Consider the following 27,645-nt stretch of genomic DNA (forward strand, 5'->3'; position numbering starts at 1 on the left):
AAGAGTATTTTCACTTTAAGATAAGTAGAAAAAAACAACAGATGTCCACCCAGTGCGAAGAAGAGACATGCAAATGGTGCATTCTGGTTAGAACGTAAGATGCTTGAAGGGAATTAAAAAGGATAGAGCTGAAATACAAGTTGGGGCCAGATTGTGAAGTGTCTTGAACAGAAGACTAAGGTGTTGACACTACAGTGTACTCAGACTTTAATGTGGTGGCATAGTAGTAGGTCCCTGAAAAATGATGCAAGATGTTAAACCTGATCCAAACCATGCATGGCCCGGTACCCTCTGCCAGCATTGTTATAGATGTATGGAGCAGGAAGAGAGAAAAGCAGCAAGAAAAAGTACACACTGATAGAGAAAGAAGACCATGAATATCTAACCTGGAGGGAGGGCAACGGGCATGGAGGCAGAGAGTTTAAGAAGGTTAAGGAACTGGAGTCAACACATGAGGGCAAGAGTTAGACAATGTTTCTGAAGATGGTTGCTTTTGAGTGGGATTAAGTAATAAATAAGCCCCTAAATAATTTATATTTGGCTTTTTGAAGAAAATCTTAATCTTTCAAACTTTGTTTTATTCAGGTTAATGTTAAATTCAGGTTAACGTTAGCGTTAGAATTTTCCAAGAAGAGTAACTAGAAGGGAAAAGAGGTAGGAGGGCCAAGATGGGTAGTGTGTTTGGTGTCAGGAAGAGAGTCCTGTAATGGAAATTGTAGGCAATACACACAAAAACCAGAATCAGGAATTATGTCAGGTGACACTTGTATAAGTTGAAAAAATAAACATAATGCATTTTGTTTTTTCTTGACAGGACTGGTATGATTCAGGAAAACCTTGTGTATTTTGGCTCTCTGGTTTCTTTTTCACCCAAGCCTTTTTAACTGGAGCTATGCAGAATTATGCCAGAAAATATACCATCCCTATTGATTTACTAGGATATGAATTTGAGGTACAGTAACGTCTTAAACTGCACAGTATAGCATTACATCAAAGTCATGTAGTTAAGCAAAGAGGATATGCAGAATTCATATTTTTATAGCCCATTATATGCAATTTAACTTTTTTCATTCTTTGAATTTCATGAAGAAAGTATATAATATTTGTCTTGCTATCTCTATAATATAATAGAAATTTTATATATCTCAATATTCAATTTGAATAATCCAGGAGCATTTGAGATCTTGCTCCTCGGCATATGTTGTCAGTTTGAGCTCAAATACATTCTTAAAAATTCTCTTTTAAAAATCCAATGCTGCTTTTCTATTTTAGCAAAAATTAATATGAGGTACAGTAAAACTTGATAAAATGCTTCACAAAGAACTGTATTATACATTTTTACATTTACACTTTACTGAAAATTATATAGTTTAAGGAGCTCTAATATAACAGTTTCCCTGAATGTATTCTGAAGATTTAGCCAATGTTTTCTTTATGAGACTAAAGTTATCTGGAGAGGAGATCATTACCAGTGTGTGCCTCTCCCTTTAGGTTATTCCTTATGATAAATCTGAGACATCACCAGAAGATGGAGTTTACATCCATGGATTATATCTCGATGGAGCACGCTGGGACAGACCAAGGTCCATAGTTTCAAAGCAAAGACCTCCTCAATTGTAGCTGAATCTTCAGTCAGATAAGCTGGCTGCTGCCTTCCTCCCTGACACGCACCCCCACCCCAACCAAAATGCCTCTTCTAGGGAATATGTAAAGTAATAAATAATATTAGAATTCTTGCCATAAATCATTACTCAGGCTGGGGCAAGTGATGAGTGGTTTTTAGATCTTGAATAGTGTTTAGTTAATATTTCAGTGGTCTAAGTTAATGGACATCATTTTCCTACTTCTTCTGTTTTATAACAGTTACCTTCCATTTTATAAAGTGTAGGAGCACCTCACTTTTAAACAATTTACAGTTATATTAAAGTATTATTTCTACTGGTTAATGGAAAACTTTTTCTTGTATTTTGATGACATAATAAATAAATATTTAAAATAAGTGCTGAATTTCCAGCTTGGGAAACTAAGCAATGCTATTCTTTTCTCATACATATACTAGTAGCCCTGTGCACGAATCTGTACGCCAGTAGCTCGCCAGCAGCTCACTGCCTTCCTCCTGTTGCTCTCCCCTGCCCCCCTATCACCTCTACTCCCCCTCATAGCTTGCTGACCTGCCCCCTCCTGTAGCTCTCCGCCACCAGCTTGTAGCTCACTGCCCCATCCTCCTGCTGATCCGTGATCCGGTCGTTACACGGTCGGTCGTTTCGCTTCACGGCATAATGACCATTTGCATATTATATCTTTATTATATAGGATACTTTTATTGATTTCAGAGAGAAAGGGAGAGGGAGAGAGAAATAGAAATATCAATGATGAGTGAGAACCATTGATTGGCTGCCTCCTGCAGGCCCCTGATTGGGGATCGAGCCCACAACCCAGGCATGTGCCCTTGACCAGAATCGAACCCAGGATCCATCAGTCCCCAGGCTGATGCTCAAACTGGCTGGGGCAGCAATGCTATTCTTGTTTGAAATATATAAGGTAAGAGAGTAAGGAAGAACATATTTCCCCTGGAAATTCATTAATAAACATAATCCTCTATTTCCAGAGTCAGGGTTAGACTTGGCTCTCAAGGGAACGTTAAAGGCCAAAGCAGAGAAAATCGCTTAAGGACCAAGAAGGTGGTTCTACAGAAATCATTCTAAGACAAGGCTATGAGAAGACTTGGATGCACATAGTTCATTTGATTGTTTCTCTCTTCTTTTTCATCACTCTACTGGGTGATGAAATTTCTCTTAACTTTTCTTTATATATGTATTCATCTTTTTCTTCCTTTCTTCTTTCAAACTAATAAGCAAACAAACAAACAACGTAGCATAGAAAAAGAAGCCACATTTTCTAGATAGGCAGATCTATACTTGAATCCTGACACAGGCATTTCAGAGCTGTGTTGCTATGAGAAAAGTACTCAGACTTTCTGAGCCGCCACTCTACCTGTGAAATCAGAATAGGATTGGGGACAAGATCATTGAGAGGGTGAAATGTTATAAGCCACTGTCTGCCTCATGGACAGCACTCTAAAAATAGCAGGAATTAATATTTGTCCACTGTTTGTACATATAGCCTTTGCACAGTTTTCTTTGGTTCTCTCAATTTTTCATTGCCTCTTCCTTGGATTTATTTTGTTGTTGTTGTTGTTATATCTTTTTGTTTTTTTTACATTTCTTTTCCTGCATATCTTTGGTTCTCTCTTGTATTAAAAGCCACTATCAAAGTAGCAGTTTCTGAAAAGCAAATTTCATCTTATTTCTAATAAATGTCTCTCAATTTCTCTTCACAGTGGATTACTTGCCGAACAATATCCCAAACTTCTGTTTGACCTGATGCCTATCATATGGATAAAACCAAGTAAATATACTTCTAACAAAACTTCTTAGAGCTTTAAGGATGATAATGGTAGATATTTTTAACTGCTCCCCCAAATAAGTCTTTGCTCAAGCCTATTAGAATTTTGTCCAGTTACAATAAATAGTTCCTCCATTTGAGTGTTACATTTGTATTATTTTAGGAATATCATTCTGCCTCTTCTTTGCTCTTATCCCACGGGATGTAACATTTTCTTTGTCCTTCCCCCACACTTCTACTTTTCAGAGTCTAGAACTTCCCATCAATATTTTGATTCTCAAGTGCTTTTCTTTGCACACCTCTCTGAGACACAAATAGGCTTGACACAGTCTCCAGCTAACAACTAGGATTTTCTGGCTATAAAAACTACTAGGCCTAGGAGCTGTCAGGTGCCCCAAGGTTAAGACACTGCAAGCCACAAGGGTGCAGCCTAGTTTTGTCCCCTTGGAAAAGTAACTTGCTCCTTCCCTCCTTTGCTATCATCATTTTTCCACAAGTCTAAACAAATGAGGTTCATTCTTTTGTTTTCTATTTTTTCTGTATCTTTTTATTCTCAAATAACTATTAATGAAAACATTTATAAATCACCCATAATCACTACCCAGACCATCAAGTATTTCCATTATTAATGCAGTTCTAGTTTAACTCTGAGAAATGTGAACTTCCTTTTGTGAGTAGCTAAGAATTGGTGTATTTGTCTTAGTAATAACCTGCTGAAAACAAATAGTAACTTCAACTTCTAATTTATGGGTTTCAATTATTAGAGCTCTAAGCAACAGTTTCTCTTTTTGCATCTTCCCCATTACCTATGCTGTATTTTATTCCTTCCTCCCTACCTTCGCTTTCTCTTACTCCTTCTCTCCCAAGTCCTCTTGAGTGCTTTCTTGCCTTTTGTAAGTGATCCAGATCTTAAAATCAATTCCTGTCCTCCAGACCTAGAATCATGAACCTTATGAAATCACTTCCTTATTTCTCAACTATAATTACTATAAAAACTTTAAAAAGTAACATCAACTTTCAAATGTTCAAATATCATAACCATAATCTTAAATTTAGCACTTGCCATTTTATTACAAGATAGTTGTTCTTTTAGTACCATTGGGTCTTTTTCTCTTTATGAAATGAATATGTTTCTTTTTTATTTTTTTTTAAAGATAAAAAGGCTCATATTGAGAAGTCGAATGCCTATATCTGTCCCCTCTACAAGACAAGTGAACGTAAAGGAACTCTTTCCACGACAGGACATTCTACTAATTTTGTCATTGCAATGTTGTTAAAAACGGACCAACCTGTTCAACACTGGATCAAGCGTGGGGTTGCTTTGCTTTGTCAGTTGGATGACTAATTGGACAAATTTAACAAAATATCTGAAGCAAAAAAAAAAAAATACCATGTCTTCACATACTTCAAAATATAAATATATATAATAAAACCAAGTATCTTGGTATCATTCTTAAGTGGTCTTTGTGAAAGGTCTTTGCATAGCTCTCCTCCCTGATATATCACTTGTGATTGGAATACGGCCTTCTAAATGGACTCTTTTTTTTTTTTTCGTTCATTCAACCTTTGTTGATTCTTTTTTATTTACTGTTGTCCATGGAGCTTACGCTCTAGGCCAGGGGTGGGGAGGGAGGTGGGGGAGTGCGGTTATGCTAAGAACAAAACAACCACAGAAAATTAGCCAAGTATGACAAACGCTAGGCAGATAATCCAAAATCAGTGGTATAATCAACAGTTTCAAGGTGTGTTGTTTTGTGTGTGTTTTTTTTAGATTGACTAGTTAAGCAAAGCCCCACTGAAGAGGTATCCTTTAAGCTCAGATTAAATGTGTGTGTGTGTGTCATAATGGTTCTTTTTTTATTATTATTATTATCATTTATCCCCTCTATAGCCTCCTCCCTCCCTCTACCGCCCACGTGGTTGCCACATAGATGGACTCGAGATCATAGTCAGACACCTAGGGAAGAAAAACATAAAATGTTCCTTTGAAGCATATAACAATTTTTAAAGCTTCTATTTTGTTCCTTTTTTTAGTTAGATATGTATGTGGAAAACAGATTTGAGCAGAATAACTGGATAAAATTTAACTAATATCAGAAAACATCTCTTTTCACAAGTGTCAAGTCATTCCTCAGCTTCAGCAATAGTTTCCTTTTCGCTTACCTACACAAACATTTAAAATACATAGATAATAAATAAGGAAAATATTACAATTCTAAAACTAAGCCTCTTAAGCAGCAGTTCTCAACCTGTGGGTCGCAACCATCGGAAAACACATATAGCATATAAGAGATTTACATTACGATTCATAACAGTAGCAAAATTACAGTTATGAAGTAGCAACAAAAATGATTTTATGGTTGGGAGTCACCACAACATGAGGAACTGTATTAAAGGGTCGCAGCATTAGGAAGGTTGAGAACCACTGCTATGTCATACTTTTATTTTTTTTAATATATTTTTTTATTTCAGAGAGGAAGGGAGAGGGAGAGAGAGATAGAAACATCAATGATGAGAGAGAATCATCAATTGGCGGCCTCCTACATGCCCCCTACTAAGGATTGAGCCTGCAACTTGGGCATGTGCCCTTCACCAGAATCTGACACAGTACCCTTATGTCCTCAGGCCGGCACTCTATCCACTGAGCCAAACTGGCAAGGGCTGTCATACTTTTAAACATTAGTTTCATTTCTCACAGTATCCCTGAGGCGAGGAAAGGAAACGCAGAGCAGTGAAGTGAGCACACAGGCAGTGAGATCCTGCACACCTGGGTGGTTTGTGCTTCTCAGCATTAGCTTCATAGCTCGTTTTAAATGCCACGTGGACTCATTATTTTTAATAGTTAATATTGTTCTTATTTAGTGTCCATTCATAATATTAATGTACATTAACAATTTAAAACATTTCAATGAAAACAAAATTTTATTATCCTGTGTGGAGTTAATTCCTTCCTTAGAATTCCCAGGATATTTTAGCTGCAGCTCTGTAACCCAAAGAAAATGTAGGTGCAGCTACCCAGTGAATCAGAACCATTACAGCAATCACTTTTGATAATTTGGTTAGAGCAAAATGTTTGGCCTCCAAGTAGAAAGTTGATTCTGTTTTGCAGTGGCTGTGTACATGAGTCTTAAGAGAATGAATTCACTTCATATGGACATCCCCCTGCAAAATAAGCATTTGTTCCAAGAATGGAATTCAAATGTTTAATCCTTTAAACTTGATGAATATAGCAGTGAAGAAAAGAGATCATACTTCCAAACAGAGCTAAACCACAAGTGAAAAAACAAGGAGAATGTGCCAGACTGTCTTATGATCAAGTATTTATAGTAAAGCTATTAATAGAATGGTCATTACAGCGGAGTGGAGATCCTAAATATAAATGAAAATTCTGAAGTGCTAATCTCTAACAGTGAAAACTGCAGTGCTGTCCTAAAGGTGATAACAGAAGGTAAAAAGTCTTTGGTATGTGATCAAACTTATTCTATGCTAAAACTGAAATGTTCTTTTAAAACAATTGAGATATTGCCTACTAAAATGCATTGGTTTGTATGACTACTATTCATATTATTTGTTGTATTATTTATTCTTATAACACGTTCATGTTTAATATTTACTAACTAAACATTTTTTTAGCATAACTTTCACTGAATGTAGAAAGATGTTCTTTTGAGTGAGTGCTATAATCACTGAAAAAAACTCATAAGTCAAATCTAAAATAGATGAAGATAAGCATTTCCAAAGTTACAATGGTACTGACCTAAGTTTCATATGAAAGGTCGTTTTTCCTGAATAAGCTTTAAGTAAATGGTTACTCATGGAAGCTTCTAATTTATATTGAATCTGGGCGGTTCAGAAATTTTTTTTAAGTTTATAAAACATTTTTAAATGAGTATCTTGTTTTCTAAATTTTGCATTTTATTCATTTATCAATCCTATCAGTTTTGTAGTTTTCTGAATTTCATGTATAATTTTAAGCAGTTGATCATCTGTTTGCACAACTAGAAAAATATTTTTAATTCATTCTGACCTTAAATTAAATCTGTAGGTGTTTCATATGGATAATTACACCAGTGATGAAGACTTAGACATGGACTTTGATACCCAGCTCATCATTCAACAGAGTTTACAGGATATTTGCAAGCCAGGGACTGCACAGCAGGCACCTGAGAATGAGAGGTAATGGTATCTCATTACCAATGCAGCATAAGTACTCAGGAGTTGACACATATACTTAAAATATCTATGAGACTTGATGCCTGACAAAACAGGAAAAATTTGGACATAATTTAGAACTGAATTAGGCAGTAAAGAAAACAGTTGAAGGAGGTTAGCAGCAAACCAGGGTGAGGAGATGCAGACTGATAATCAGAAAGAAGAAACACATGAGAATATGAAAGGCTAGAGAACTCTTGTGCATCTTGTCTTTGGGGGGCTAAGGAAATACATAAATACAACCAAGACACATAGAAAATTATCTTCAACCTCCCTGGGTGGGTAAGGTAAAGCCCATCCTTTAATCTCAATTCAAAAGGAGGAATTATGTAAACTTAAATCCAGAAGAAGAGACTAACTCGGTTCTGAAAGGTGTGGATTTAGAGTTCTGTTATGACAACACTAGAAAAGAACCCCATGGGTCCCTCAGTGGTGTAAGAAAATCTCCCTGGAAATGAGCTGACTGCAGCTGAGCCCACCTCGTCAAATGCTCTCTGGCTGATCAGCAACCCCAACTCCCTGAGTAGTTACTATGTTTTTCAAGGGTAATAAACCCTGTTTGCTTGTGATGGTGACTCCTATGTACCTACTGGAGTTAAAACTGGATAAATGTGTTTTAACCCCAAGAGATTTTATAATTAAATATAGGGATGTTGAAGTACATCAAAACTATAGTATTTTTTTTTTTTTTAAGTAACACACTCATCCTGGCCAGTGTGGCTCAGTTGGTTGGGCATCATCCCATGCACCAGAAGGTTGCCCGTTCGATTCCTGGTCAAGGACACATGTCTGGGTTGCAGACTCAATTCCTGGTATGGGGCGTGCAGGAGGTGGCAAATCAATGTTGTGCGCTCACATCAATGTTTCTCTCCCTCCCTCTTCCTTTCTCTCTCTCAAAATCAATTAAGTCCACTGGTTGTGGCTCAGTGGTTGAGCATAGACCCACAAATCAAGAGTTTACCAGTTTGATTCCTGGTCAAGGGCACATGCCTGGGTTTCAGGCTCAATCCCCAATAGGTGGCGTGTAGGAGGCAGCCAATCAATGTCTCTCGTCGATGTTTCTACTCTCTCTAGCCCTCTCCCTTCCTCTCTCTGAAATCAATAAAAAAGCCCTGACCGGTTTGGCTCAGTGGATGGAGCGTCAGCTTGTGGACTGAAGGGTCCCAGGTTCAATTCCAGTCAAGGGCATGTACCTTGGTTGTGGGCACATCCCCAGTAGGAGGTGTGCAGCTGATTAATGTTTCTCTCTCATCCATGTTTCTAACTCTATCCCTCTCCCTACCGCTCTGTAAAAAATCAATAAAATACATATTTTTAAAAATCAATAAAAAACATATTTAGCCCTCACTGGTTTGGCTCACTGGATAGAGTGTCAGCCTGTGGACAGAAGGGTCACGGGTTTGATTTCGGTCAAGGGCACATGGCTGCGGGCTCAACCCCCAGTTGGGGGCATGCAGGAGGCAGCCCATCAATGATTCTCTCTCATCATTGATAATTCTCTCTCTCTCTCCCTCTCCCTTCCTTTCTTTCTAAAATTAAAAATCAAAATATTTTTTAAAAACACTTAAAAATCAACAAATAAAGAAAATTAAAAAGTAACACACTCATGGAGCCATACTGTTTTAAGCATTTCATAAATATTAAGTCATTTAGATCCTCACTGTCATTACCTCTTGATGTGGTAGGTAATATAATAACCCAACTTAGAGAGAAGGAGACAGACTTACCCAAGGTCCCAGAGCGAGTGAGTAAAGAGCCAGCATCCTGGCTTCAGAGTCTGTGCTCTTTACCAGACTATTCCTACACTTTTGTGTTAAATTTAGGAATAATCATTAAATAAAGTAAGTAATCATCAAATTGTAAGTAGGACAGATTGTCTAAGGCAACGGTTCTCAACCTGTGGGTTGCGACCATTGGAAAACACATATAGCATATCAGATATTTACATTATGATTCATAGCAGTAGCAAAGTTCCAGTTATGAAGTAGCAACGAAAATAATTTTATGGTTGGGGGTCACCACAACATGAGGAACTGTATTAAAGGGTCACGGCATTAGGAAGGTTGAGAACCACTGGAAGGAAATTTATTCTCTTCAAGTTGGGTTCATTGAGTAATCAAAGAAAATGGGAAGGTAGCAATCTCTATTTTCTAGGTTTAAAAATAATGTATTCGTAAGTGACCTTTGAAACTTTATTTTTTTAAAATATATTTTATTGATTTTTTACAGAGAGGAACGGAGAGAGATAGAGAGTTAGAAAAATCGATGAGAGAGAAACATCGATCAGCTGCCTCCTGCACATCTCCCACTGGGGATGTGCCCGCAACCCAGGTACATGCCCTTGACCGGAATCGAACCTGGGACCTTTCAGTCCGCAGGCCGACGTTCTATCCACTGAGCCAAACCGGTTTTGGCTGAAACTTTATTTTTAAATATTTTAATAAAAATGTTAGTTTAGAAAGTGCCAATAGTGTTTTCTTAGCCCAAATTCTGGCCATGATTATTTTTTAAAACTTAAACCAGGATTATTTACTATATTTTTAAATAATAATTTTGGCTAGAATCATTGACATTATAGAGTAGCCATTAAATTTTATCATGGGATAATGTGACATTTCAGTCCTAGCAGATTTGATTCAGTTCAGAAAACACGATTAAGGGCTTGCTGTGATCCAGGCTCTGACACAGTCCTTCCCATAAAAGGGAGGACACGTGGGAGAGGAGTTTCCCCAAACACACATGTTGAGGTTCCCACTGCATTTTGCAAGTATTTCTATTAAGCCTCAGTCATTACCTCCCTATGAGTTTATCCCTGGTTAACTACTATTGCCTTTAGTCTTTCCTTTTGTTTTATGTCAAATATCTTAGTGTTTTCCTAAGTTTGGGGAATTACATGTTTTTTTTTCTATGCAGCTTCCATTCCTTTGTGAGCACTGACTGTAAGAAGATAGTGGAAACAATAGAGACAGTTAAGTACTCTTCCTATTCTATCCCCTTCAATTTGTGGTAAGAGGTGATGACAACTGGCAGCATTTCCCTCTACATTCTGGAAGCCTAGAAGTGGTTTCTCCCAAATGCTGCACAATATGGGGTCCTCAGCTGACTGTCAAGAGTCTGATGTGGTCTTTCCTGGGAGAAAATACTTCAGAACAATTTAGCAAAGAGTCCAGGCTTCTTGGTGGACAGGACTGTTTTTCTGATGTAACAAGGTGATAGGTATTCACAGGCCGTGGTGGATGGAATGATAGAGGAAGGGCCATACTGCCTGTTTGTCCTGTGCCATTTAAATCTGTCTTTCATAAAAGATGGTGATGAATTACTGAATTACATTGTCTCATCTACTAACCCTGACGGTAGAATTCTGGAGCAGCATAGGCTGCCCTGTATGTGTGCCAAATGTGAATCTGTTCTCATTTGACTCGTTAACAGGTGAGGAAGATGCACTGTTACACTTGACCAAGTACGGTTCTGCTTTTGATGAAGCAGATGAGATAGGCTGGCTTCCTCTGCATAAGGCTGCAGTGCAATTAAATACAAACATTTTGGAAATAACCCTGAAAGGTAAACTCCCTTTATAACTCCTCTGATACTTTTGAGAAATAAATGTCACATTTATTTTTATATCTTAACCTATGTGGTCTAATGGATTTATTTCAGCTTCAAAACCCAGTGTGTGGGAGCAAACCACCCACAATGGTGAAACACCACTTTTTTTGGCTGTCAGCAATTGCCTCTTAGAAAATGCCACTTTTCTGCTTCTCAACGGCTGTAATCCAAATGCCAAGAATTTTGAAGGCAATTCTCCTCTTCTTACAGGTAAAGTAACATCTTGTCTCTGGGGACGAGTTTGTGGCTCTGAGTCTCCTGCATGCCCACAAGCGTCAAAGGCAGCTTTTTGTACATAGCTGCAGCTCTGTCACTTCATCCCAGCAGATCAGACATAGGTACCTGGCCCTCCGGAGCTCTCCACAGACTAGCCTGTGAGGTGGCCTGATGCAAAATCTCTGCCAGGTTAGGCACTGATCATTTTGCATGGTGCCTTAATTGAGCCAGTTAATTCTGGTGCAAGAAAGCAGAGCAGGAAGAAGCAACCAGATAAAGTCAGATAAAGATGGCAGATTGAATACAAATGCCTAATTTAGCTCCCTCCTGAGTATCCACTAAAATTAAAGTTAAGTAATTGTTTTATGGGGATAAGATACAAAAGAATGGGAAGAACATGAGAGGAGACAACAAAACGTAATTTTTTAAAAACTAGAGAATGATTTTGACCCAGTGATCCCACTTCTAGGAATATATCCCAAGAAACTAGAAACACCAATCAGAAAGGATATATGCACCCTTATGTTCATAGCAGCACAATTTACAATAGCTAAGATTTGGAAATAGCCTCAGTGTCCATCAGCAGATGAGTGGATTAAAAAACTGGTACACCTACACAATGGACTACTATGCTGCTGTAAAAAGGAAGGAACTCCTACCATTTGCAACAGCATGGATGGCACTGGAGAGCATTATGCTAAGTGAAATAAGTCAGAGAAAGATAAGTATCACATGATCTCACTCATTTGTGGATTATAATCAGCAACATAAACTGATGAACAAAAACAGATCCAGAGACAGAGAAGCATCGAGCAGATGCTCAAACCCCAGAGGGAAGGTAGGGGAGGGTGGGGGTAAGAGGGAGAGATCAACCAGAGGACTTGTATGCACGCATATAAGCATAACAAATGGACGTAGACACCAGGGTGGGGTGAGGGCATGAACGGGAGGGGGGATAGTGGGGGGGGATAAGGACACATATGTAATACCTTAATCAATAAAGAAAAAATGTATTTTTTTTAAAACTAGAGAATGAATAGTGACAAGAAAACCACATCTTAAATTGGGGGGAAGACACAAAAAACACAATTCTATCAAATGACCTGAAAATTATTGGCAATCATTACCTCATGGAGCATAGGGAAGAACAGGCAGCTAAAATAGGAGGATTGGCTCAGTGGATAGAGTGTCAGCCTGTGGACTGAAGGGTCCCATGTTTGATTCTGGTCAAGGGCACTTACCCCAGTTGCAAGCTCGATCCCCAGTCCTGGTTGGGGTGCATGCAGGAGGCAGTCAATCCATGTGTCTCTATCAGCTCACTCTCCCTCCCACTCCCTTCCACTATCTCTAAAAATCAATGGAAAAAATAACCTCTAGTGGGGATTAACAAAAGAAAATAAATAAAGGAATCTTATTTTTAAAAAAATAAATAAAATAGGAGAATTGGTTTAAAACTATTAAGAAACAAGCTGATCTCTAGATCACTTCTCCCAATCCACCCTGCTGGGACAGATCCCCTACCCCCCACCCCAGAAAAATTGATTTATTCTCTGGATAGTTTAAACAGAGCCATTCTGCACTGGGGAATATTAGGCAAGGGTGGGAGTACTGGATTAAAAATACTGGAGGAATTAAGCAAATATGGCTGAGACCTCACAGCCCTCATCCTAACCAGGAATCCATAAACTGGCAGCCAGAACTTTACCCTCCAAGAGGAGGTTTCTCTGAAGAATTTGATCACCAAAAAGAAAGAAAGAAAAATAGTGACATTGGGCATTCCCCAACAAATGGCCTAGGCATATCAACCTATAGTCAAGACCACAGTCCACAAGTCCCACCCAATGTTTAGAGTTTCTAATCAGCTCTTTAGTCCCCAACTCTTAATCATGAGCAAAGAGCCAAGAACTATCTGAGGAAAGTCTTCAAGAAACATGGCTTAGTGGTTGAGCATCCACCTAGGAACCAGGAGGTCAAGGTTCGATTCCAGGTCAAGCAAGGCACATGCCTGAGTTGTGGACTCGATCTCCAGTGTGGGGCATGCAGGCAGCAGCCAGTCAATGATACTCTCTCATCATTGATGTTTCTCTCTCTCTCCCCCTCTTCTTTCCTCTCTCAAATCAATAAAAATATATTTTAAAAAAGAAAAAGCAACAAATATAAGCAACTTCACGGAAATAGATTATTTAGGAATAATAAAACATAGGAGAAAATTATATTTTCCTCAGAGAAATTAATGAAATAATAGAAGCTACCAAAATAATTAAGGAACAAAACAAAAAACACGCTTGGAAATTAAAAATATGATAGCAGAAATAAAACTTAAAACAAATGCTGGGAGATGGAATTTAGGAAAGCTCCCAGATAAAAAGATAAGAAATGGAAAATAGGAAAGAAAAGGAAATAAGAAAACTAGAAGGACGAATAATAGGAATAATAGGAATGCTAGAAGGAGAACAGACAAGGTGGAAGCAGTACATCAACAATCAAGAAGATGATTTCCAAAACAAAGTACATGTGTTCCAGAATAAAAGGGCATACTAAGTACCGGCTCAATTAATTAAAAATGACCCAGCACCCTTGGCACTCTATATTTCAGTCTTAGAGCAGTTCGAGCCTTTTCTATGGCACATTATTATGAGCAGAATTCATACTGATTCAGCATCTGGCACTAGCAAGAGTCCTCAGTCCATGCCAATATTTAGCAAATGGGTATGGAGATGAATAAATTAAGGTGTTTTAGAATCTTGAAGGGTTAAAGATTAACAGCATAAATGCAGAAAAGCCAGTTAGAGAATTTTAATTAACAAAATGTAACCTTAAAAATAATTGCCTAAATATTGCTGCTTTTGTTTTTCTACTTTTAAAACAGCTATAAGCACTTCTAAGACTATACTGAGTACTGATGTTCCAATTCTCTTAAAACTTAAAAATGATAAATGAAAAATTTGTGTCTGTTTTTCAGCCACATAAGCCACCAATAGACAATGAATAATTGGTCATGTCTTACAGAAAAACAAATAGCCTATTGATATAAAACACTATTAATATTATTTTATATTTACCTCATTTTATAATCTGTTTCCAAACACAAAATGCTGGCACATGTGGGTAGTTAGGAAGAGCTCCTCAAGAAGCCTGAGGGGCACTCTGGCCTTAATTTCCTGTTGAACACATGCCTGCCTCCCTTCTAATTCCCCAGCTGTTCTACACGACTCCTACGACATGGCGTCCTTGCTGATCAGACATGGGGCGGATGTCAATTTGCAGTGTGCCAACGAGAGGACAGCTCTCCATGAAGCAGCCAGGCTGGGCAGACGGGACCTGGTGAAACTAATGCTGGTTTCTGGAGCTCACCCTGATCCACAGAGCTCCTACGGATTCACTCCTCTTGCACTTGCTGCCCAAAGTGGGCACACCGAGATCATGGAAATATTACTGCAGAAAGGCAAGGTTTTCTCTTTTTAATTAATTACTTTTTAATCCTCACTAAGAAGGGGAAGGGAGGAAGGAGAAGGGGGAGAGAAAGAATAACATCAATGTGAGAGAGACACATCAATTGGTTGCCTCTCACACGTGCCCCGATGGGGGCTGGGGATCGAACCCACCTCATTCCAAATCACATTATGTTACTACCCTGCATTGCTTGAGTGGCAACATGGCATCAAAGAAATGGGCCCTGGCCTGGCCCACCTGGTCTAGTCAAACCAACTAGGGCAAAGCAAGATTTTCTTTTTTTAAAAATATATTTTATTGATTTTTTTACAGAGAGGAAGGGAGAGGGATAGAGAGTTAGAAACATTGATGAGAAACATCTATCAGCTGCCTCCTGCACACCTCCCAAAGGGGATGTGCCCAAAACCAAGGTACATGCCCTTGACTGGAATCAAACCTGGGACTCTTCAGTCCACAGGCCGTCACACTATCCACTGAGCCAAACCGATTAGGGCAAAAGCAAGATTTTCTATACCATCAGCACACTACCATAGGTAAACTAGTAAGCATTCTCCTCCACATGGACAGCTTCAAAATAATAGTAGTTAACATTTTACTTAAGCCTAATATAAATCCTTGAAAGAAGTATACTAGTATGGTAAAATTAGCTACTGAAAATCCTAAAATAGCAGCATTGAATACTTTACACAAAAAGAGTAACCTTTTCTATAGATCATTGATTAAAATATAAAGAAGAGTGCCAACAGATGTTAAATCTTTAACCCTTCAAAGAAACCAGCATTGGTTGACCTAAGTGAGCTGTGAGTGAGCATTCCCCTTAAATGACCCCCTTACAAAGTGATTTGCACAAGGTGACATAGCTAGGTAAATGGCAGAATCAAGATTTGAACCCACATCTGCCTCATTCCAAATTGAGTTACTTTACTAATCTGCATTGCTTGAGTAGCAACATGGTATCAGAGAAATGGGCCCTGGCCTGGCCCACCTGCACACAATCCTGACTACCCTACTTACTAGCTGTGCATCTCTGGGGAAGTCACTTTACTTCAATGTGCCTCCGCTTCTTTTATTTAAAATGAAGATATTGGCATCTACTTCTTAGGATGTTGTGAACTTTAGAAATTGTTGTGCATATAAAGGAACCAGTACATGATGAAGACTCATTCCATGGGAGTTTATTAGACATTTCTTCTTGCATTCTAGGAGCAGGATCCTTGCTTGGGCAAGCACTATATTCTAATGACCATGGAGTCTGTCCTAAATTAAAGTCACTGCATGTTTTTTGTTGTTGTTACTCCCCACCCAAGGATATTCTTTCCATTGATTATTTTAGAGAGAGTGGGAGGGAGGAGAAGAGACACAGAGAAACACCGATGTGAAAGAGACATAACAGTCGCACATGGGGCTGGAAATTAGCCTGCAACCCTTCCATCTGAGGGCTGACACTCTAACCACTGAGGGCAAAGTCCCTGCATCTTTTTTTGGGAGGAGTGAATGTACCCAGAATGCTGTCCTCTCCTTTTGTCCATTCCAATGCTACTCTTTCTTTAAAGCCCATTTTACTGAGAGGTCTTCCACAGCTGACCCCAAACTCCTTTCTCCTTCCTTTACACCCTGGTTCTTCTCACAACCCCAGCCCTGAGATCTTCTGGAGGGCATTTTGCCTGTACCTACACAGGCACACCTTGTTTTATTGCACTTCACTATATTGTGCTTCATCAATGTTATGTTTTTTACAAATTGAAGACAAGAACCTTCCACCAGCAAAAAGATTACGATTAGCTTTATTTCAATACTCCCTATAATGTGGTGGTCTGGGACCAAACCCACAATATCTCTGAGATATGCCTGCACTCTTTTATTACCCACACCACTCACATGACACTTCCCATACAGGGAGCTACAGTTTGTCCTTTTCACTATCAGTAATCTGAAACTTCAACTAAAAACAATTATAATGTCTCTTACTATGAACAGCTCCCTAAGTCCAAGTTATAACAGAAAAAGGCCCCTTTCCAGCATAGCATCTATAGATGGCATATTCAACACAAGTGTTAGTACATCCTATGTACGTGTGCTTTCAGTTAGGTGGGCTTTTGTAAACTGGTCTGGAAATAAAACCACCTTTTATAAAATTATTTCTCCTGGAATTACCAAGTTAAAAAAAAAACATTCTAAAATTGCCAAAACCGGTTTGGCTCAGTGGATGGAGTGTCGGCCTGCGGACTGAGGGGTCCCAGGTTTGATTCCGGTCAGGGGCATGTACCTTGGTTGCGGGCACATCCCCAGTAGATGTGCAGGAGGCAGCTGATCGATGTTTCTCTCATCGATGTTTCTAACTATCTCTCTCCCTTCCTCTCTATAAAAAAATCAATAAAATATATTTTTAAAAAAACATTCTAAAATTAGTCTGCAAGCCAACCTATTTATAGAGATTACACAATTCCCCCATCCCCAACTAGATTATAAACTGCCTGAGCAGGAGGTACATTTATTTCATTGATTCTTAGTGCTTTGCTAACATGGCTGTTCAATAACTTCTTTTTGGTAGTGGTAATATGTTTTTAAGAATGCTTAATCAATACAGTGGAAAAGACTTTAAGCATAACAAGAATCTTTCTCCTCTTAGGAGCTAATGCTCGTGGCCAGGCCTCGGATTCTTCTTCCATCTTACTTGAAGCTGCTAGTGGAGGAAATCCAGACTCCGTGACTCTCTTGCTAGAGTATGGAGCTGATGCCAATGTCCCTAAGAATTCAGGCCACCTACCCATTCATGTGGCAGCCGACAGAGGCCACTTGTTGTAAGTTCAATTACATTATTGAAAATAATAGAAATAAGTAATAGCTACTTTTTTAGAGCAGCTTCTGGGAACTTTATATTCTTCATCTCTGATCCTGCAACTCCAATATCCCTTTTATTAATTTTTAATTGATTTTGAGAGAGAGGGGATTTGAAGCATCAATTTCTTATTCCACTCATTTATACATTCATTGGTTGATTATTGTATGTGCCCTTATTGGGGATCAAACCCACAACCTTAGTGTATTGGGATGATGCTCTAACCAGCTGAGCTACTTGGCCAGGGCTCCAATACCCCTTTTTAAAGATAAACTCTTGACCTAGAAAGTGGTGAAGTCAGGCACATTCTGTAGCCACTGAAAAGACATAAGACTATTTTTTTAATATATTTTATTGATTTTTTACAGAGAGGAAAGGAGAGGGATAGTTAGAAACATCGATGAGAGAGAAACATCAATCAGCCGCCTCCTGCACGCCCCCCACCGGGGATGTGCCCGCAACCAGAATCGAACCTGGGACACTTCAGTCCGCAGGCCAACGCTCTATCCACTGAGCCAAACCGGTCAGGGCGACATAAAACTATTTTATTATCAGGTCTTTAAGCAATATGAAGAGCCTCAAGTCTCATTGCCTGGGCTAATTTTGAGTTTGTAATCTAGACAGTAGTTTCATTTAGCTTTACTTGGTATCTGAACTTTTAGTATCGGGAACTATGCTTTTTTGGTTGGGGGTTCTAAATACCACCTAATATTAATACCATCCAGTGCTAGTATAAAACCATCATAAACATGTTAATGCTGCATCTTTTTTTTTTAATGCTTCTTTTTTAGGGAGAGGGAGAGAGAGAAATGTGAATTTGTTGTTCCACTTATTTATGCATTCATTGGTTAATTCTTGTATGTGCCCTAACTAGGGATTAAACCTGCAACCTTGGCATATTGGGATGATGCTCTTACCAACTGAGCTACCCAGCCAGGACAATGCTGCATCTTTAAAAAAAATTTTTTTTCTTTTTTATGTACTTTGAAATTTTTTTCAGAGCTCTAAAGATTTTGATTCCAGTTACGGATTTTGCTGCAATTAAGCGGAGTGGCATCAGTCCCGTTCACTGTGCAGCAGCAGGAGCACACCCTGAATGCCTTGAACTTCTCATCCAGGCTGGATTTGATGTAAATTTCATGCTAGATCAGAGAATTCGCAAACACTATGATGACCATAGGCAGTCAGCTTTGTATTTTGCTGTATCAAATGGTGACCTCTCTTCAGTTAAGCTGCTTCTGAGTGCTGGAGCCCTGCCTAACCAAGACCCAGTTAACTGCCTCCAGATAGCCCTAAGGATGGGCAACTATGAGCTGATAAGTCTGCTGCTACGGCATGGGGCCAACGTAAATTACTTCTGCAGAGTCAACCCGTTACACTTCCCATCAGCACTGCAATACACCCTGAAAGATGAAGTCATGCTCAGGATGCTGTTGAATTATGGATATGACACAGAACGATGCTTTGATTGTCCTCATGGAGACAAAGTTCATCGTGTCTATGATTTTGAGGGCTGGACATCTACAGTTATCAAAGATACTCTGGTGAGTCCACAGTATTGGCTGTATCACCTTATATTGTCATTATCAGTGACCCTGAAATAGCACTAGGGAAGACTCCATTCATCCTCTCCAGAGCTCATTGTTAGATTTTAAATGGGAAAAACACAATAGTAGAAAGATGTAAAAGGTACAAAAACAGAACAACAAAAACCACAGTAATTTAACTCAATTTAGGGAGTTTCACAAATGAAGCAACATCTGAGCAATGTTTTCAAGAATGAAGGTGATCTTGTATCCATGATGCTTTTTCTTTGAATAAGTTCTCTAGCTAAAATGCTTCTGGGTTCCCAATACCTGCACCCCTAAGCTTTTGACTCTTTTAGCACTAACATTTGATTAAATGGTTTTCTTTAGTCACCTTTTCGATGAAAAAAACAGAATCACAATAATGGATCACGCCCTCCTTGAGGCATTTTTCTCTTGGTTTTTATCACACCAGACTTCCCCTTTCCCCAACTTGAGTTCTTGCCACTTTTCACACAGCTGCCGCCCTTCAGGTCTCATTTCAAACATTACTTCTTCAAATAGGCCCTTGTCTAAGTTCCCTTCCCTAATCACTCTCTTATAACAGTTTATTTCTTTGATAGCACTTATCATTTCTGAATTTTTAAAAATTTTACTGATTATGTCTCCCCCACAAATACATGAAAGTAAGCTCTTATTCAACACTTTCCTCAACTTACAGATCTGTGCTTAGCACACAGTAGATGCACTATAGACACCTGAATTCAGTAACATCTAAAAATAAGTGAGCAAAGAAAGTACTTCGAATCAATTCTGAAAAGTAAAAGGCAAAATATTGTATGATTTATTTTTTAGGTTATGATTAATTTAGGATTTGGTATTTAGGCATATATCTTATATCATTTTCTGACTTTTCACATAGTGTTACTTGACTTCTTATATGGACATCTGTAAGACCATGTGAATTACTTAAAGATAGAAACTATCAGATCCCTCAAGTAACAGGGTGGGAGTAGGTTATAAGTGATAAAAACCCAAAATTAACAGTGGCTCTAATAAGATGGCCTATTCCTCTCAAATAAATAAAGGCCAGGAAGTGAACAGCCTTCTAATTGGACAGCTCCACAAATTCACAAGAGAAACCTGCATCCACATTCCAGTCACCAGGAAGGCAGACAGAGGAAGCAGCACACACCTTGCTCTTCTTTAAGAGCATCCTGAGGGTTGTTCACACTTCCATTTACATCTCATTGGCTAGAAGCCAGGTGGCCACATCTCAGCACAAGTGAAAGACAGCCTTTACTCGTGGCCAACCAAAGGGGATAATAGATACTACATACTACTAATAGTCTCTTTCACACCTCCATTACATCTCACATAGCTCTGAATTCATAGTAGTAAATATTTTTCCAAATATTAGAGCTAAGAAATAGATTTTCTTGCTCAGCACCTTGGTTTATAAATGAGAAACTTGAGACCTTGCATTCTGAGTTTACTGCTCTTTTGATTACTAGGCTAAATAATAAATACTTAGTTTTCATAGTTCTCATTTTCTTCCTCAGTTCTGCGAAGTAATAACTTTGTCGTGGCTGCAACATCTCTCTGGAAAGGTTGTTCGAATAATGCTTGATTATGTTGATCAAGTTCAGATATGTTCTAAGTTGAAAGCTGTGCTCCAGAAACAGACGCTCTGGTCAGAAATCCATAATATTTTGAGTGAGTATCATTCTTGCAGAAGATTCTTATCAAATATACTAATTGAATTCTTGTTTATAAAACGTTCTTCTCTTCATTAAAAACTTGACCTAACGAAACCAAGAAAAATACTACTCCTATCTTTAAAATGTTAGTTTGTAAATATATTTAATTTGCACTATTATATCGGTAGGTAAAATTTTTATCCTAATCATATGTAACAGTGTAGAAAGAGGAATTAAAAGGTATGAAATGGCAATAAAAACATAGATGAGAAAAGATATCAAATGACCTTTTCAAACCAAATCCTGTCACAGTAGAACCAAGTCAAATTAGAATTTCATTTAATTTCCTCCTGAGTGTTTAGCCTGATAGTGAGGGCCAGGACTGGGTAGAGGTGGCAGATTTAAGAACTTCAGATCTCACAGGCCAGACCCACAACAGTTGCCGGTCCTCGGACTCTAACTTGACATGATTCTGAAATCATCCTCTACAAGGGTTGAGTGAGAAGTAAAAAGCTGTTTCCATATTAAATTCCCATTTTGTCACAGGAAATGAAAATCTTGATGGCTTAAGCATAATAAAATACATTTGCTAACTAAACCCCAGTCACTTAAAAAAAATCAATTCTTTTTCCTTTTGGATAATCTGCCTGTCTCTCTCATTTTAGCAAACCCTCGTTCCCTAAAACATCTGTGCCGCCTAAAGATCCGGAAGTGTATGGGACGTCTGCATTTGCGCTGCCCTGTCTTCATGTCATTTCTTCCATTACCCAATCGTCTAAAAGCATATGTCCTTTACAAAGAATATGACCTTTATGGAGAAGGAATTTTCACAGGAACTTGGTAATCAAACTGTTCTGGTTGAAAAGGTATAGTTCTTTAGCTGTATTCTTTAAAATGTGACTTGTTATACAATTTCTATTTCTCACTTTACCTAGCAACTAAAACCTTAATTCAGTCTACATTCTTTAAAGTTGCTCTGAACATAACCTTTCAATATATCAATGGCTAGCATTCTGAAAAGCAGTTTAAAAAGACCAAACAGTAAAAATTTCAATTAACTGAAATAGATCAATTCTAACAAAATATTGATCTTATATTAAGTGTATGAATGCATATTTCTACATGCTCAATAGATGCTACCTCTGACAATGCAAGATGATTAACAACAATCCTTTTTATAGAGAAGTACATATATAAAATGTGATTGCATTGAATCAATATTCAATACTCCCGCACATGACCCAAGGCCAGTTTAGTGTCTGTTTACTTGCAGAGTCCAGTATAGAGATGAGGTGGTTTAATTAAAATAGAATCTTGCAATTAAAATAGAAAATTGCAATTTCATTGTTAATGGGAAATAATGCATCCCTTTCCACAAAACCCTGGTCAAGGGTTATCATTTATTGGTTAATGTGATCACTGGAATAGAAATTACAAGTGTTTTCAAATGGATGATGGCTTATAATTTCTATATTGAGCCTACTAGACCAGTACTGGACACAAGGAGGAGCTCACTGGTAGAAGTAGTTACAAGATTTTAGTTTAAATTTTTATTTCTATATAGTCTATGCTATATGTTAAGTACAGGTTCCTATGTGTGGAAAGTGAGAAAGGAAATAGAAGACATTCACTCAGCCACAGCTGTGTAGCATTTAGATGGCACATCAACAGGAAGCACAGAGAGAGGTAGGATGGTGTAGTCTTCTTTTCACCATAGGCCCAATCAGCTACAGCCTGATGTTTACATATTTAGTCTTAGCATACTTTCTTAGCATAATACATTCTATCTTAGGTGAACTGAAGTTATATTTCTTTCTCATGTGGGGATTCATGGCTATATAGACTATTTGAGTAAGCACCGACTTAATTTTTTTTTAATAATACAGTTTCTCGAAAATTGCAAAACTAGCTGGCATAAATAGATTTTATTATTTTAAATCAAATTGTAGTATTTTATGTAATAGACAAACATGGTAATTGACCATACCTTCACTACACCTCCCATTGGCTAATCAGCAAGATATGCAAATTAACTGCCAACAAAGATGGCAGCCGGCAGCCATGGAACTGGAACAAGCAGGAGGCTTGCTTGCTCCAGTGAGGAGGAAGCCAAGGTTCCCCGCCTGCCCCTGCCGGCTCTAAGCTACACTCAAAGCAACAAAGTTTCAATTATAGAAGGTAAATAAACCCCAGATACCTGCTTTCTGCCGGCCGTGGCCACTGAGCTGGAGCCTTGGGTTGCCCCTGGTGATGGAGGAAGCCAAGCCCTGGCTGGCACTGAGCTCCACTCCAGGCTACAAAGTTTCAATTATAGAAGGTAAATAAATCCCAGAAAAAAAAAAAGGAGAGGCTGGGAGCTTCTGTCCCTGGGGAGGCTTGGCCAGCCTGAAAACAGCCATCAGCCCCTCACCCAGGCTGGCCAGGCACCCCAGCAAACCAGCCGGCCCCCACCCATGCACCAGGCCTCTATCCTATATAATAAAAAGGTAATATGCAAACTGACCCTAACAGCAGAAAGACTGGGAATGACTGGTCACTATGACACACACTGACCACCAGGAGGCAGATGCTCAATGCAGGAGCTGCCCCCTGGTGGTCAGTGTGCTCCCACAGGGGGAGTTCTGCTCAGCCACAAGCCAGGCTGATGGCTGCCAGTACAGCAGTGGTGGTGGGAGCCTCTCCTGCCTCCTCAGCAGCGCTAAGGATGTCAGACTGCAGCTTAGGCCTGCTCTCCAATGGCAAATGGACATCCCCCGAGGGCTCCCGGGCTGCCAGAGGGATGTCTGATTGCCAGCTCAGGCCCAATCCCCCAGCGAGCAGGCCTACGGCAGCAGGTGGTCATCCCCCGAGGGGTCCCAGACTGCGAGAGGGCACAGGCCGGGCTGAGGGACACCCCCCCACCATGCACAAATTTTTGTGCACTGGGTCTCTAGTCTGTTTATAAGTGACTGGTGAATTATATGTATGTCAATATACAAATACGAGAGGCCCGGTGCACAAAATTCATGCATTGGTAGTGTCCCTAGGCCTGGCCAGCAATCAGGGCCTTCCGGCTGCCAGCCGGGGCCTTCCTTTGTTCCATGCCACCCTCTGGTGGTCAGTGCATGTCATAGCGAGCGACTGAACTCCTGGTCTCCCGGTTGAACTTCCGCAGGGACACTTTGCACATTAGCCATATATATATATATATATATATATATATATATATATATATATATATATTAGAGGCCCGGTGCACAAAAATTTGTGCACTCAGGGTGGTGGGGTCCCTCAGCCCAGCCTTCCGCAGGGACACTTTGCACATTAGCCATATATATATATATATATATATATATATATATATATATATATATATATATTAGAGGCCCGGTGCACAAAAATTTGTGCACTCAGGGTGGTGGGGTCCCTCAGCCCAGCCTGCACCCATTTGCAGTCCAGGACCCCTTGGGGGAATGTCCACCTGTTGACTTGGGCCCACTCCCCGAGGGATCAGGCCTAAGCTTGCAGTCAGACATCCTTCTGGCAGCCAGGGAGCCCTCAGGGGATGTCCGACTAAAGGCTTAGGCCCCCAAGGTATCGGGCCTAAACCATTAGTTGGACATTCTTAGGGCTGCCACAGAGGTGGGAGAGGCTCCTGCCACTACCACTGGGCTGGCCAGCCATGAGCCAGCTTCTGGCTGAGTGGCACTCCTCATATGGAAGTGCACTGACCACCAGGGGGCAGCTCCTGCATTGAGTGTGTGCCCCCTGGTGGCCAGTGCGCATCATAGCAACCAGCCATTCTGCCATTCAGTCAATTTGCATATTAGCCTTTTATTATTATTATATAGGCTATCCCTATTTCCCCCCTTTTGCCCCCTCTACCCAACTGCTGCCTCCCACTTCTCTCTGGCCATCACCATACTGTTGTATGTGTCCATGGGTTGTGCATATATTTTCTTTGGCTAATCCCTTCTTTAAATTCACTTCTTTAAATTTTTATTTTCAGATAAGTGCTTATAACTGCACTATTATATATTTTCCTATTATATCATTTAGAATTAAGATATTTTTTAATTGAACCCTTGTAAATTTTAGCACAATTTAATAAATTATGCTAGAAGCAATTAGGAGATTTTTCATGTAATGCATATACACTTCAATTAACATTTTATTAATTTTTAATTTTTTAATATTTTAATTTCAAATAATCTCATACATGTAAAAAACCTTTAAAATACTACAGCATATTATATGTACCCTTCACCCAATTTCTTAGGTGTTAATAACTGAAACATAACCATTATACAACTAACAAAATTTGGAATATATTTTTCTTATAATCTCTTTAATGTTACTTAATCCATTTACTTTGTTTTTGTTACTCTTCACCCAAGGACATTTTTCCATTGAATTTTAGAGAGAGTGAAGGGAAAGGGAGAGACACATTGATTGGTTGCCTCCTGCACATGCTCTGATAGGGACTGGGGATCAAGCCAGCAACTGAGGTACATGCTCTTGACTGGAATCAAACCTGGGACCTTTCAGTCCAAGGGCTAATGCTCTATCCACTGAGCAAAACAGGCTGCAGCTTAATTCATTTACTTTTAATCTATGTGTCTTTATATTTAAAGTGGGTTTTGTTTTTGATTCACCCTCATAATCTGTCTTTTAATTGGTGCATTTATGCCACTGACTTTCAGAGTGCCTACTGATAGTTACTGCCATATCTGGCGGCTTCTGGGGCTTCCAGGGCCCGCCAGCGGCCCAGGACCAAATTGGGTCCTGGGCAGCAGGCAGGCGGCTCCTGGGGCTTGCGGGACCGGCATGCCTGCGGCCCGGGCGGCAGGCAAGCAGCTTCTGGCATCGCCCACGGGGGCCTGGATGGAGGCTTGCGCAGGCGGCTCGTGCTGTCCCGCCCTGCCTGCAGTATGCAAATTAGCCGCCATCTTTGTTGGTGGTTAATTTGCATATCTCGCTGATTAGCTGATGGGAGGCATAGCAAAGGTTCAGTCAATTACCATGTTTGGCTATTATTAGATAGGATAGATATTTAGGAGATACATACACTTATATCATAATTCTAAAGTTAATTCCATCCATCCCCCTGGACTTTCTAAAAGTGTATATACATTTTATAAAATTCAAAACAAGAACAGAAACTCCCAGTAGCAGAAAAGAACTTGGTAAATGCTACAGGAAACTCTAAAGAGCACATGGGATGAATATGCAATAATATTACAACTACAGGCCCAAAACACTTAAGCTGGTGTACACAATAACCTGCCCCTATAAACAATAGGAACTTCTTTGAATAGAACCACACATAGAAAGTATACATAGTCACACTGTCTGTAACATGTCCAGGGTAACTACTAAGAAGTCTCTTTATTTTTCTAAAAGATAAACAAGTCACTAGTGAAGAATTAGTATTACTTTTCAATGAGTGACAAGTTTTTTTTTCATTTTAGCTGTTAGGGAATTGCAATGGGGCTAGATGTAAAGCATCATTTGAAATTACTCGGAGAAATAAAATTCAGAACATGTCAAATATTTCGTACAAAAATGATGGTACAAAAATTATGGACTTTATTATACATTAAAAATCTCCTAACAGCATAGTTCCTGAAGCCTTGTCAGAGAATCTGTTTTGACAAAATGAAAAAGTAAGTTCTCCACCCCACATGTATACCACAATTACATTGAGTTCTTCAAATCCAATTCTAAAGGAAAATGTAGCATGAATTCAGTGCTGCATGATTAATAGCATCAGTGAAATAAGAATTAATCAATTCACTTACACTACAAATATATAAAGCAGTTTTACATATTAGTTATAATTTTATCTCATGTTAATGAGATTAAAAACTTAGTTCTTATATTAACTGAATTACATATGAGTATAGCCACAAGAGATTGGTTAAAAAGTATAATATAGTTCCAGTTTCAAATTTTTATATATTACTTTTTAATGTAGAAGAAGAAAATCTCATGAAAGAAAACCAAACTTGCAAGTAATAAAATGAAAGTCTTGCTACAGTCAGTGTGTTTGAAAATTTAAAGTACAGTTTGAATGCTAGGAGGTTGTTGTCAAAACCAATGTTAATATTTTCACTTTATTAATTCAGGTGGCAGAAGGTTCTATATAATACATGGGTTCTTAGGGTCTGTCAGCATTTATAAGATTTAAATTTTAAATACTTCAAGTTCCTATATATAAGTTAAAATTAACTCTGATGCCTTTACCACTCACGATTATATGTTACATAGAATATTATGCACAAGCATAAAGGTAAAATAAATCTACCTAGACTGTAGAGGCTGAGAATTCTTTTGAAATTAATCACAAAGTAATCATTGTAGACATGGCAAAAACTACAATGGCTTTGGGGATCCTGTTTAAGGTAATAGTTTCAGTCCCTTATTAGCAAGTTTTGAACATTTTAAAAGGGAGAAGGAATAACTTGTTTCCTATCTATTGACTTCATTACCACTGGGACAAAAGGACTATTCATATAGGTAACAGAATACATAGCAAAATTAGGTAGACTTAATTTTTTTCCTTTTAAAGAATGTTTGGTTAATTTCTTAAAAAGAAGAAAAAACACAAAACATTAAGTATAAGTTTGAATCTGAGTAAGAAATCCCAAAATCTAATTCAATGAACACCAAAGCATCCCAAACCTACAAGGGATTTCAAAGGGTAACT

General features: G+C 38.8%; 2 protein-coding genes across 3 annotated transcripts in view; both read left to right on the forward strand.

Moving 5' to 3' along the window:
* The window catches only part of DNAH12 (dynein axonemal heavy chain 12), a 244,444-nt gene extending 239,589 nt beyond the window's left edge, over positions 1–4,855 (forward strand). Inside the window, exons 73-76 of the mRNA XM_081105960.1 lie at positions 815–952; positions 1,492–1,583; positions 3,341–3,408; positions 4,560–4,855. Coding sequence (XP_080962086.1) covers positions 815–952; positions 1,492–1,583; positions 3,341–3,408; positions 4,560–4,750 — 489 coding nt within the window. The 3' untranslated portion in view covers positions 4,751–4,855. The remainder of the gene's footprint in view (positions 1–814; positions 953–1,491; positions 1,584–3,340; positions 3,409–4,559) is intronic.
* A 2,604-nt stretch (positions 4,856–7,459) lies between these two features.
* On the forward strand, positions 7,460–21,801 carry ASB14 (ankyrin repeat and SOCS box containing 14; the record flags this gene model as incomplete). 2 transcript variants are annotated; one of them, XM_081105961.1, is made up of 9 exons in its annotated part: positions 7,460–7,581; positions 10,531–10,590; positions 11,045–11,178; positions 11,275–11,433; positions 14,639–14,884; positions 17,522–17,693; positions 18,732–19,275; positions 20,820–20,973; positions 21,623–21,801. In XM_081105961.1, 9 exons carry the CDS (start codon positions 7,460–7,462, stop codon positions 21,799–21,801), a joined length of 1,770 nt encoding a protein of 589 aa, XP_080962087.1. The 2 variants fall into 2 exon arrangements, with proteins under 2 accessions (XP_080962087.1, XP_080962088.1); XM_081105962.1 differs by having other exon boundaries at positions 10,531–10,586; positions 11,047–11,178.
* Positions 21,802–27,645: the final 5,844 nt, after the last annotated feature.

Source organism: Myotis nattereri (genome assembly GCF_964212035.1).
Source record: "Myotis nattereri genome assembly, chromosome: 14".
Taxonomy (NCBI): Eukaryota; Metazoa; Chordata; class Mammalia; order Chiroptera; family Vespertilionidae; genus Myotis; species Myotis nattereri.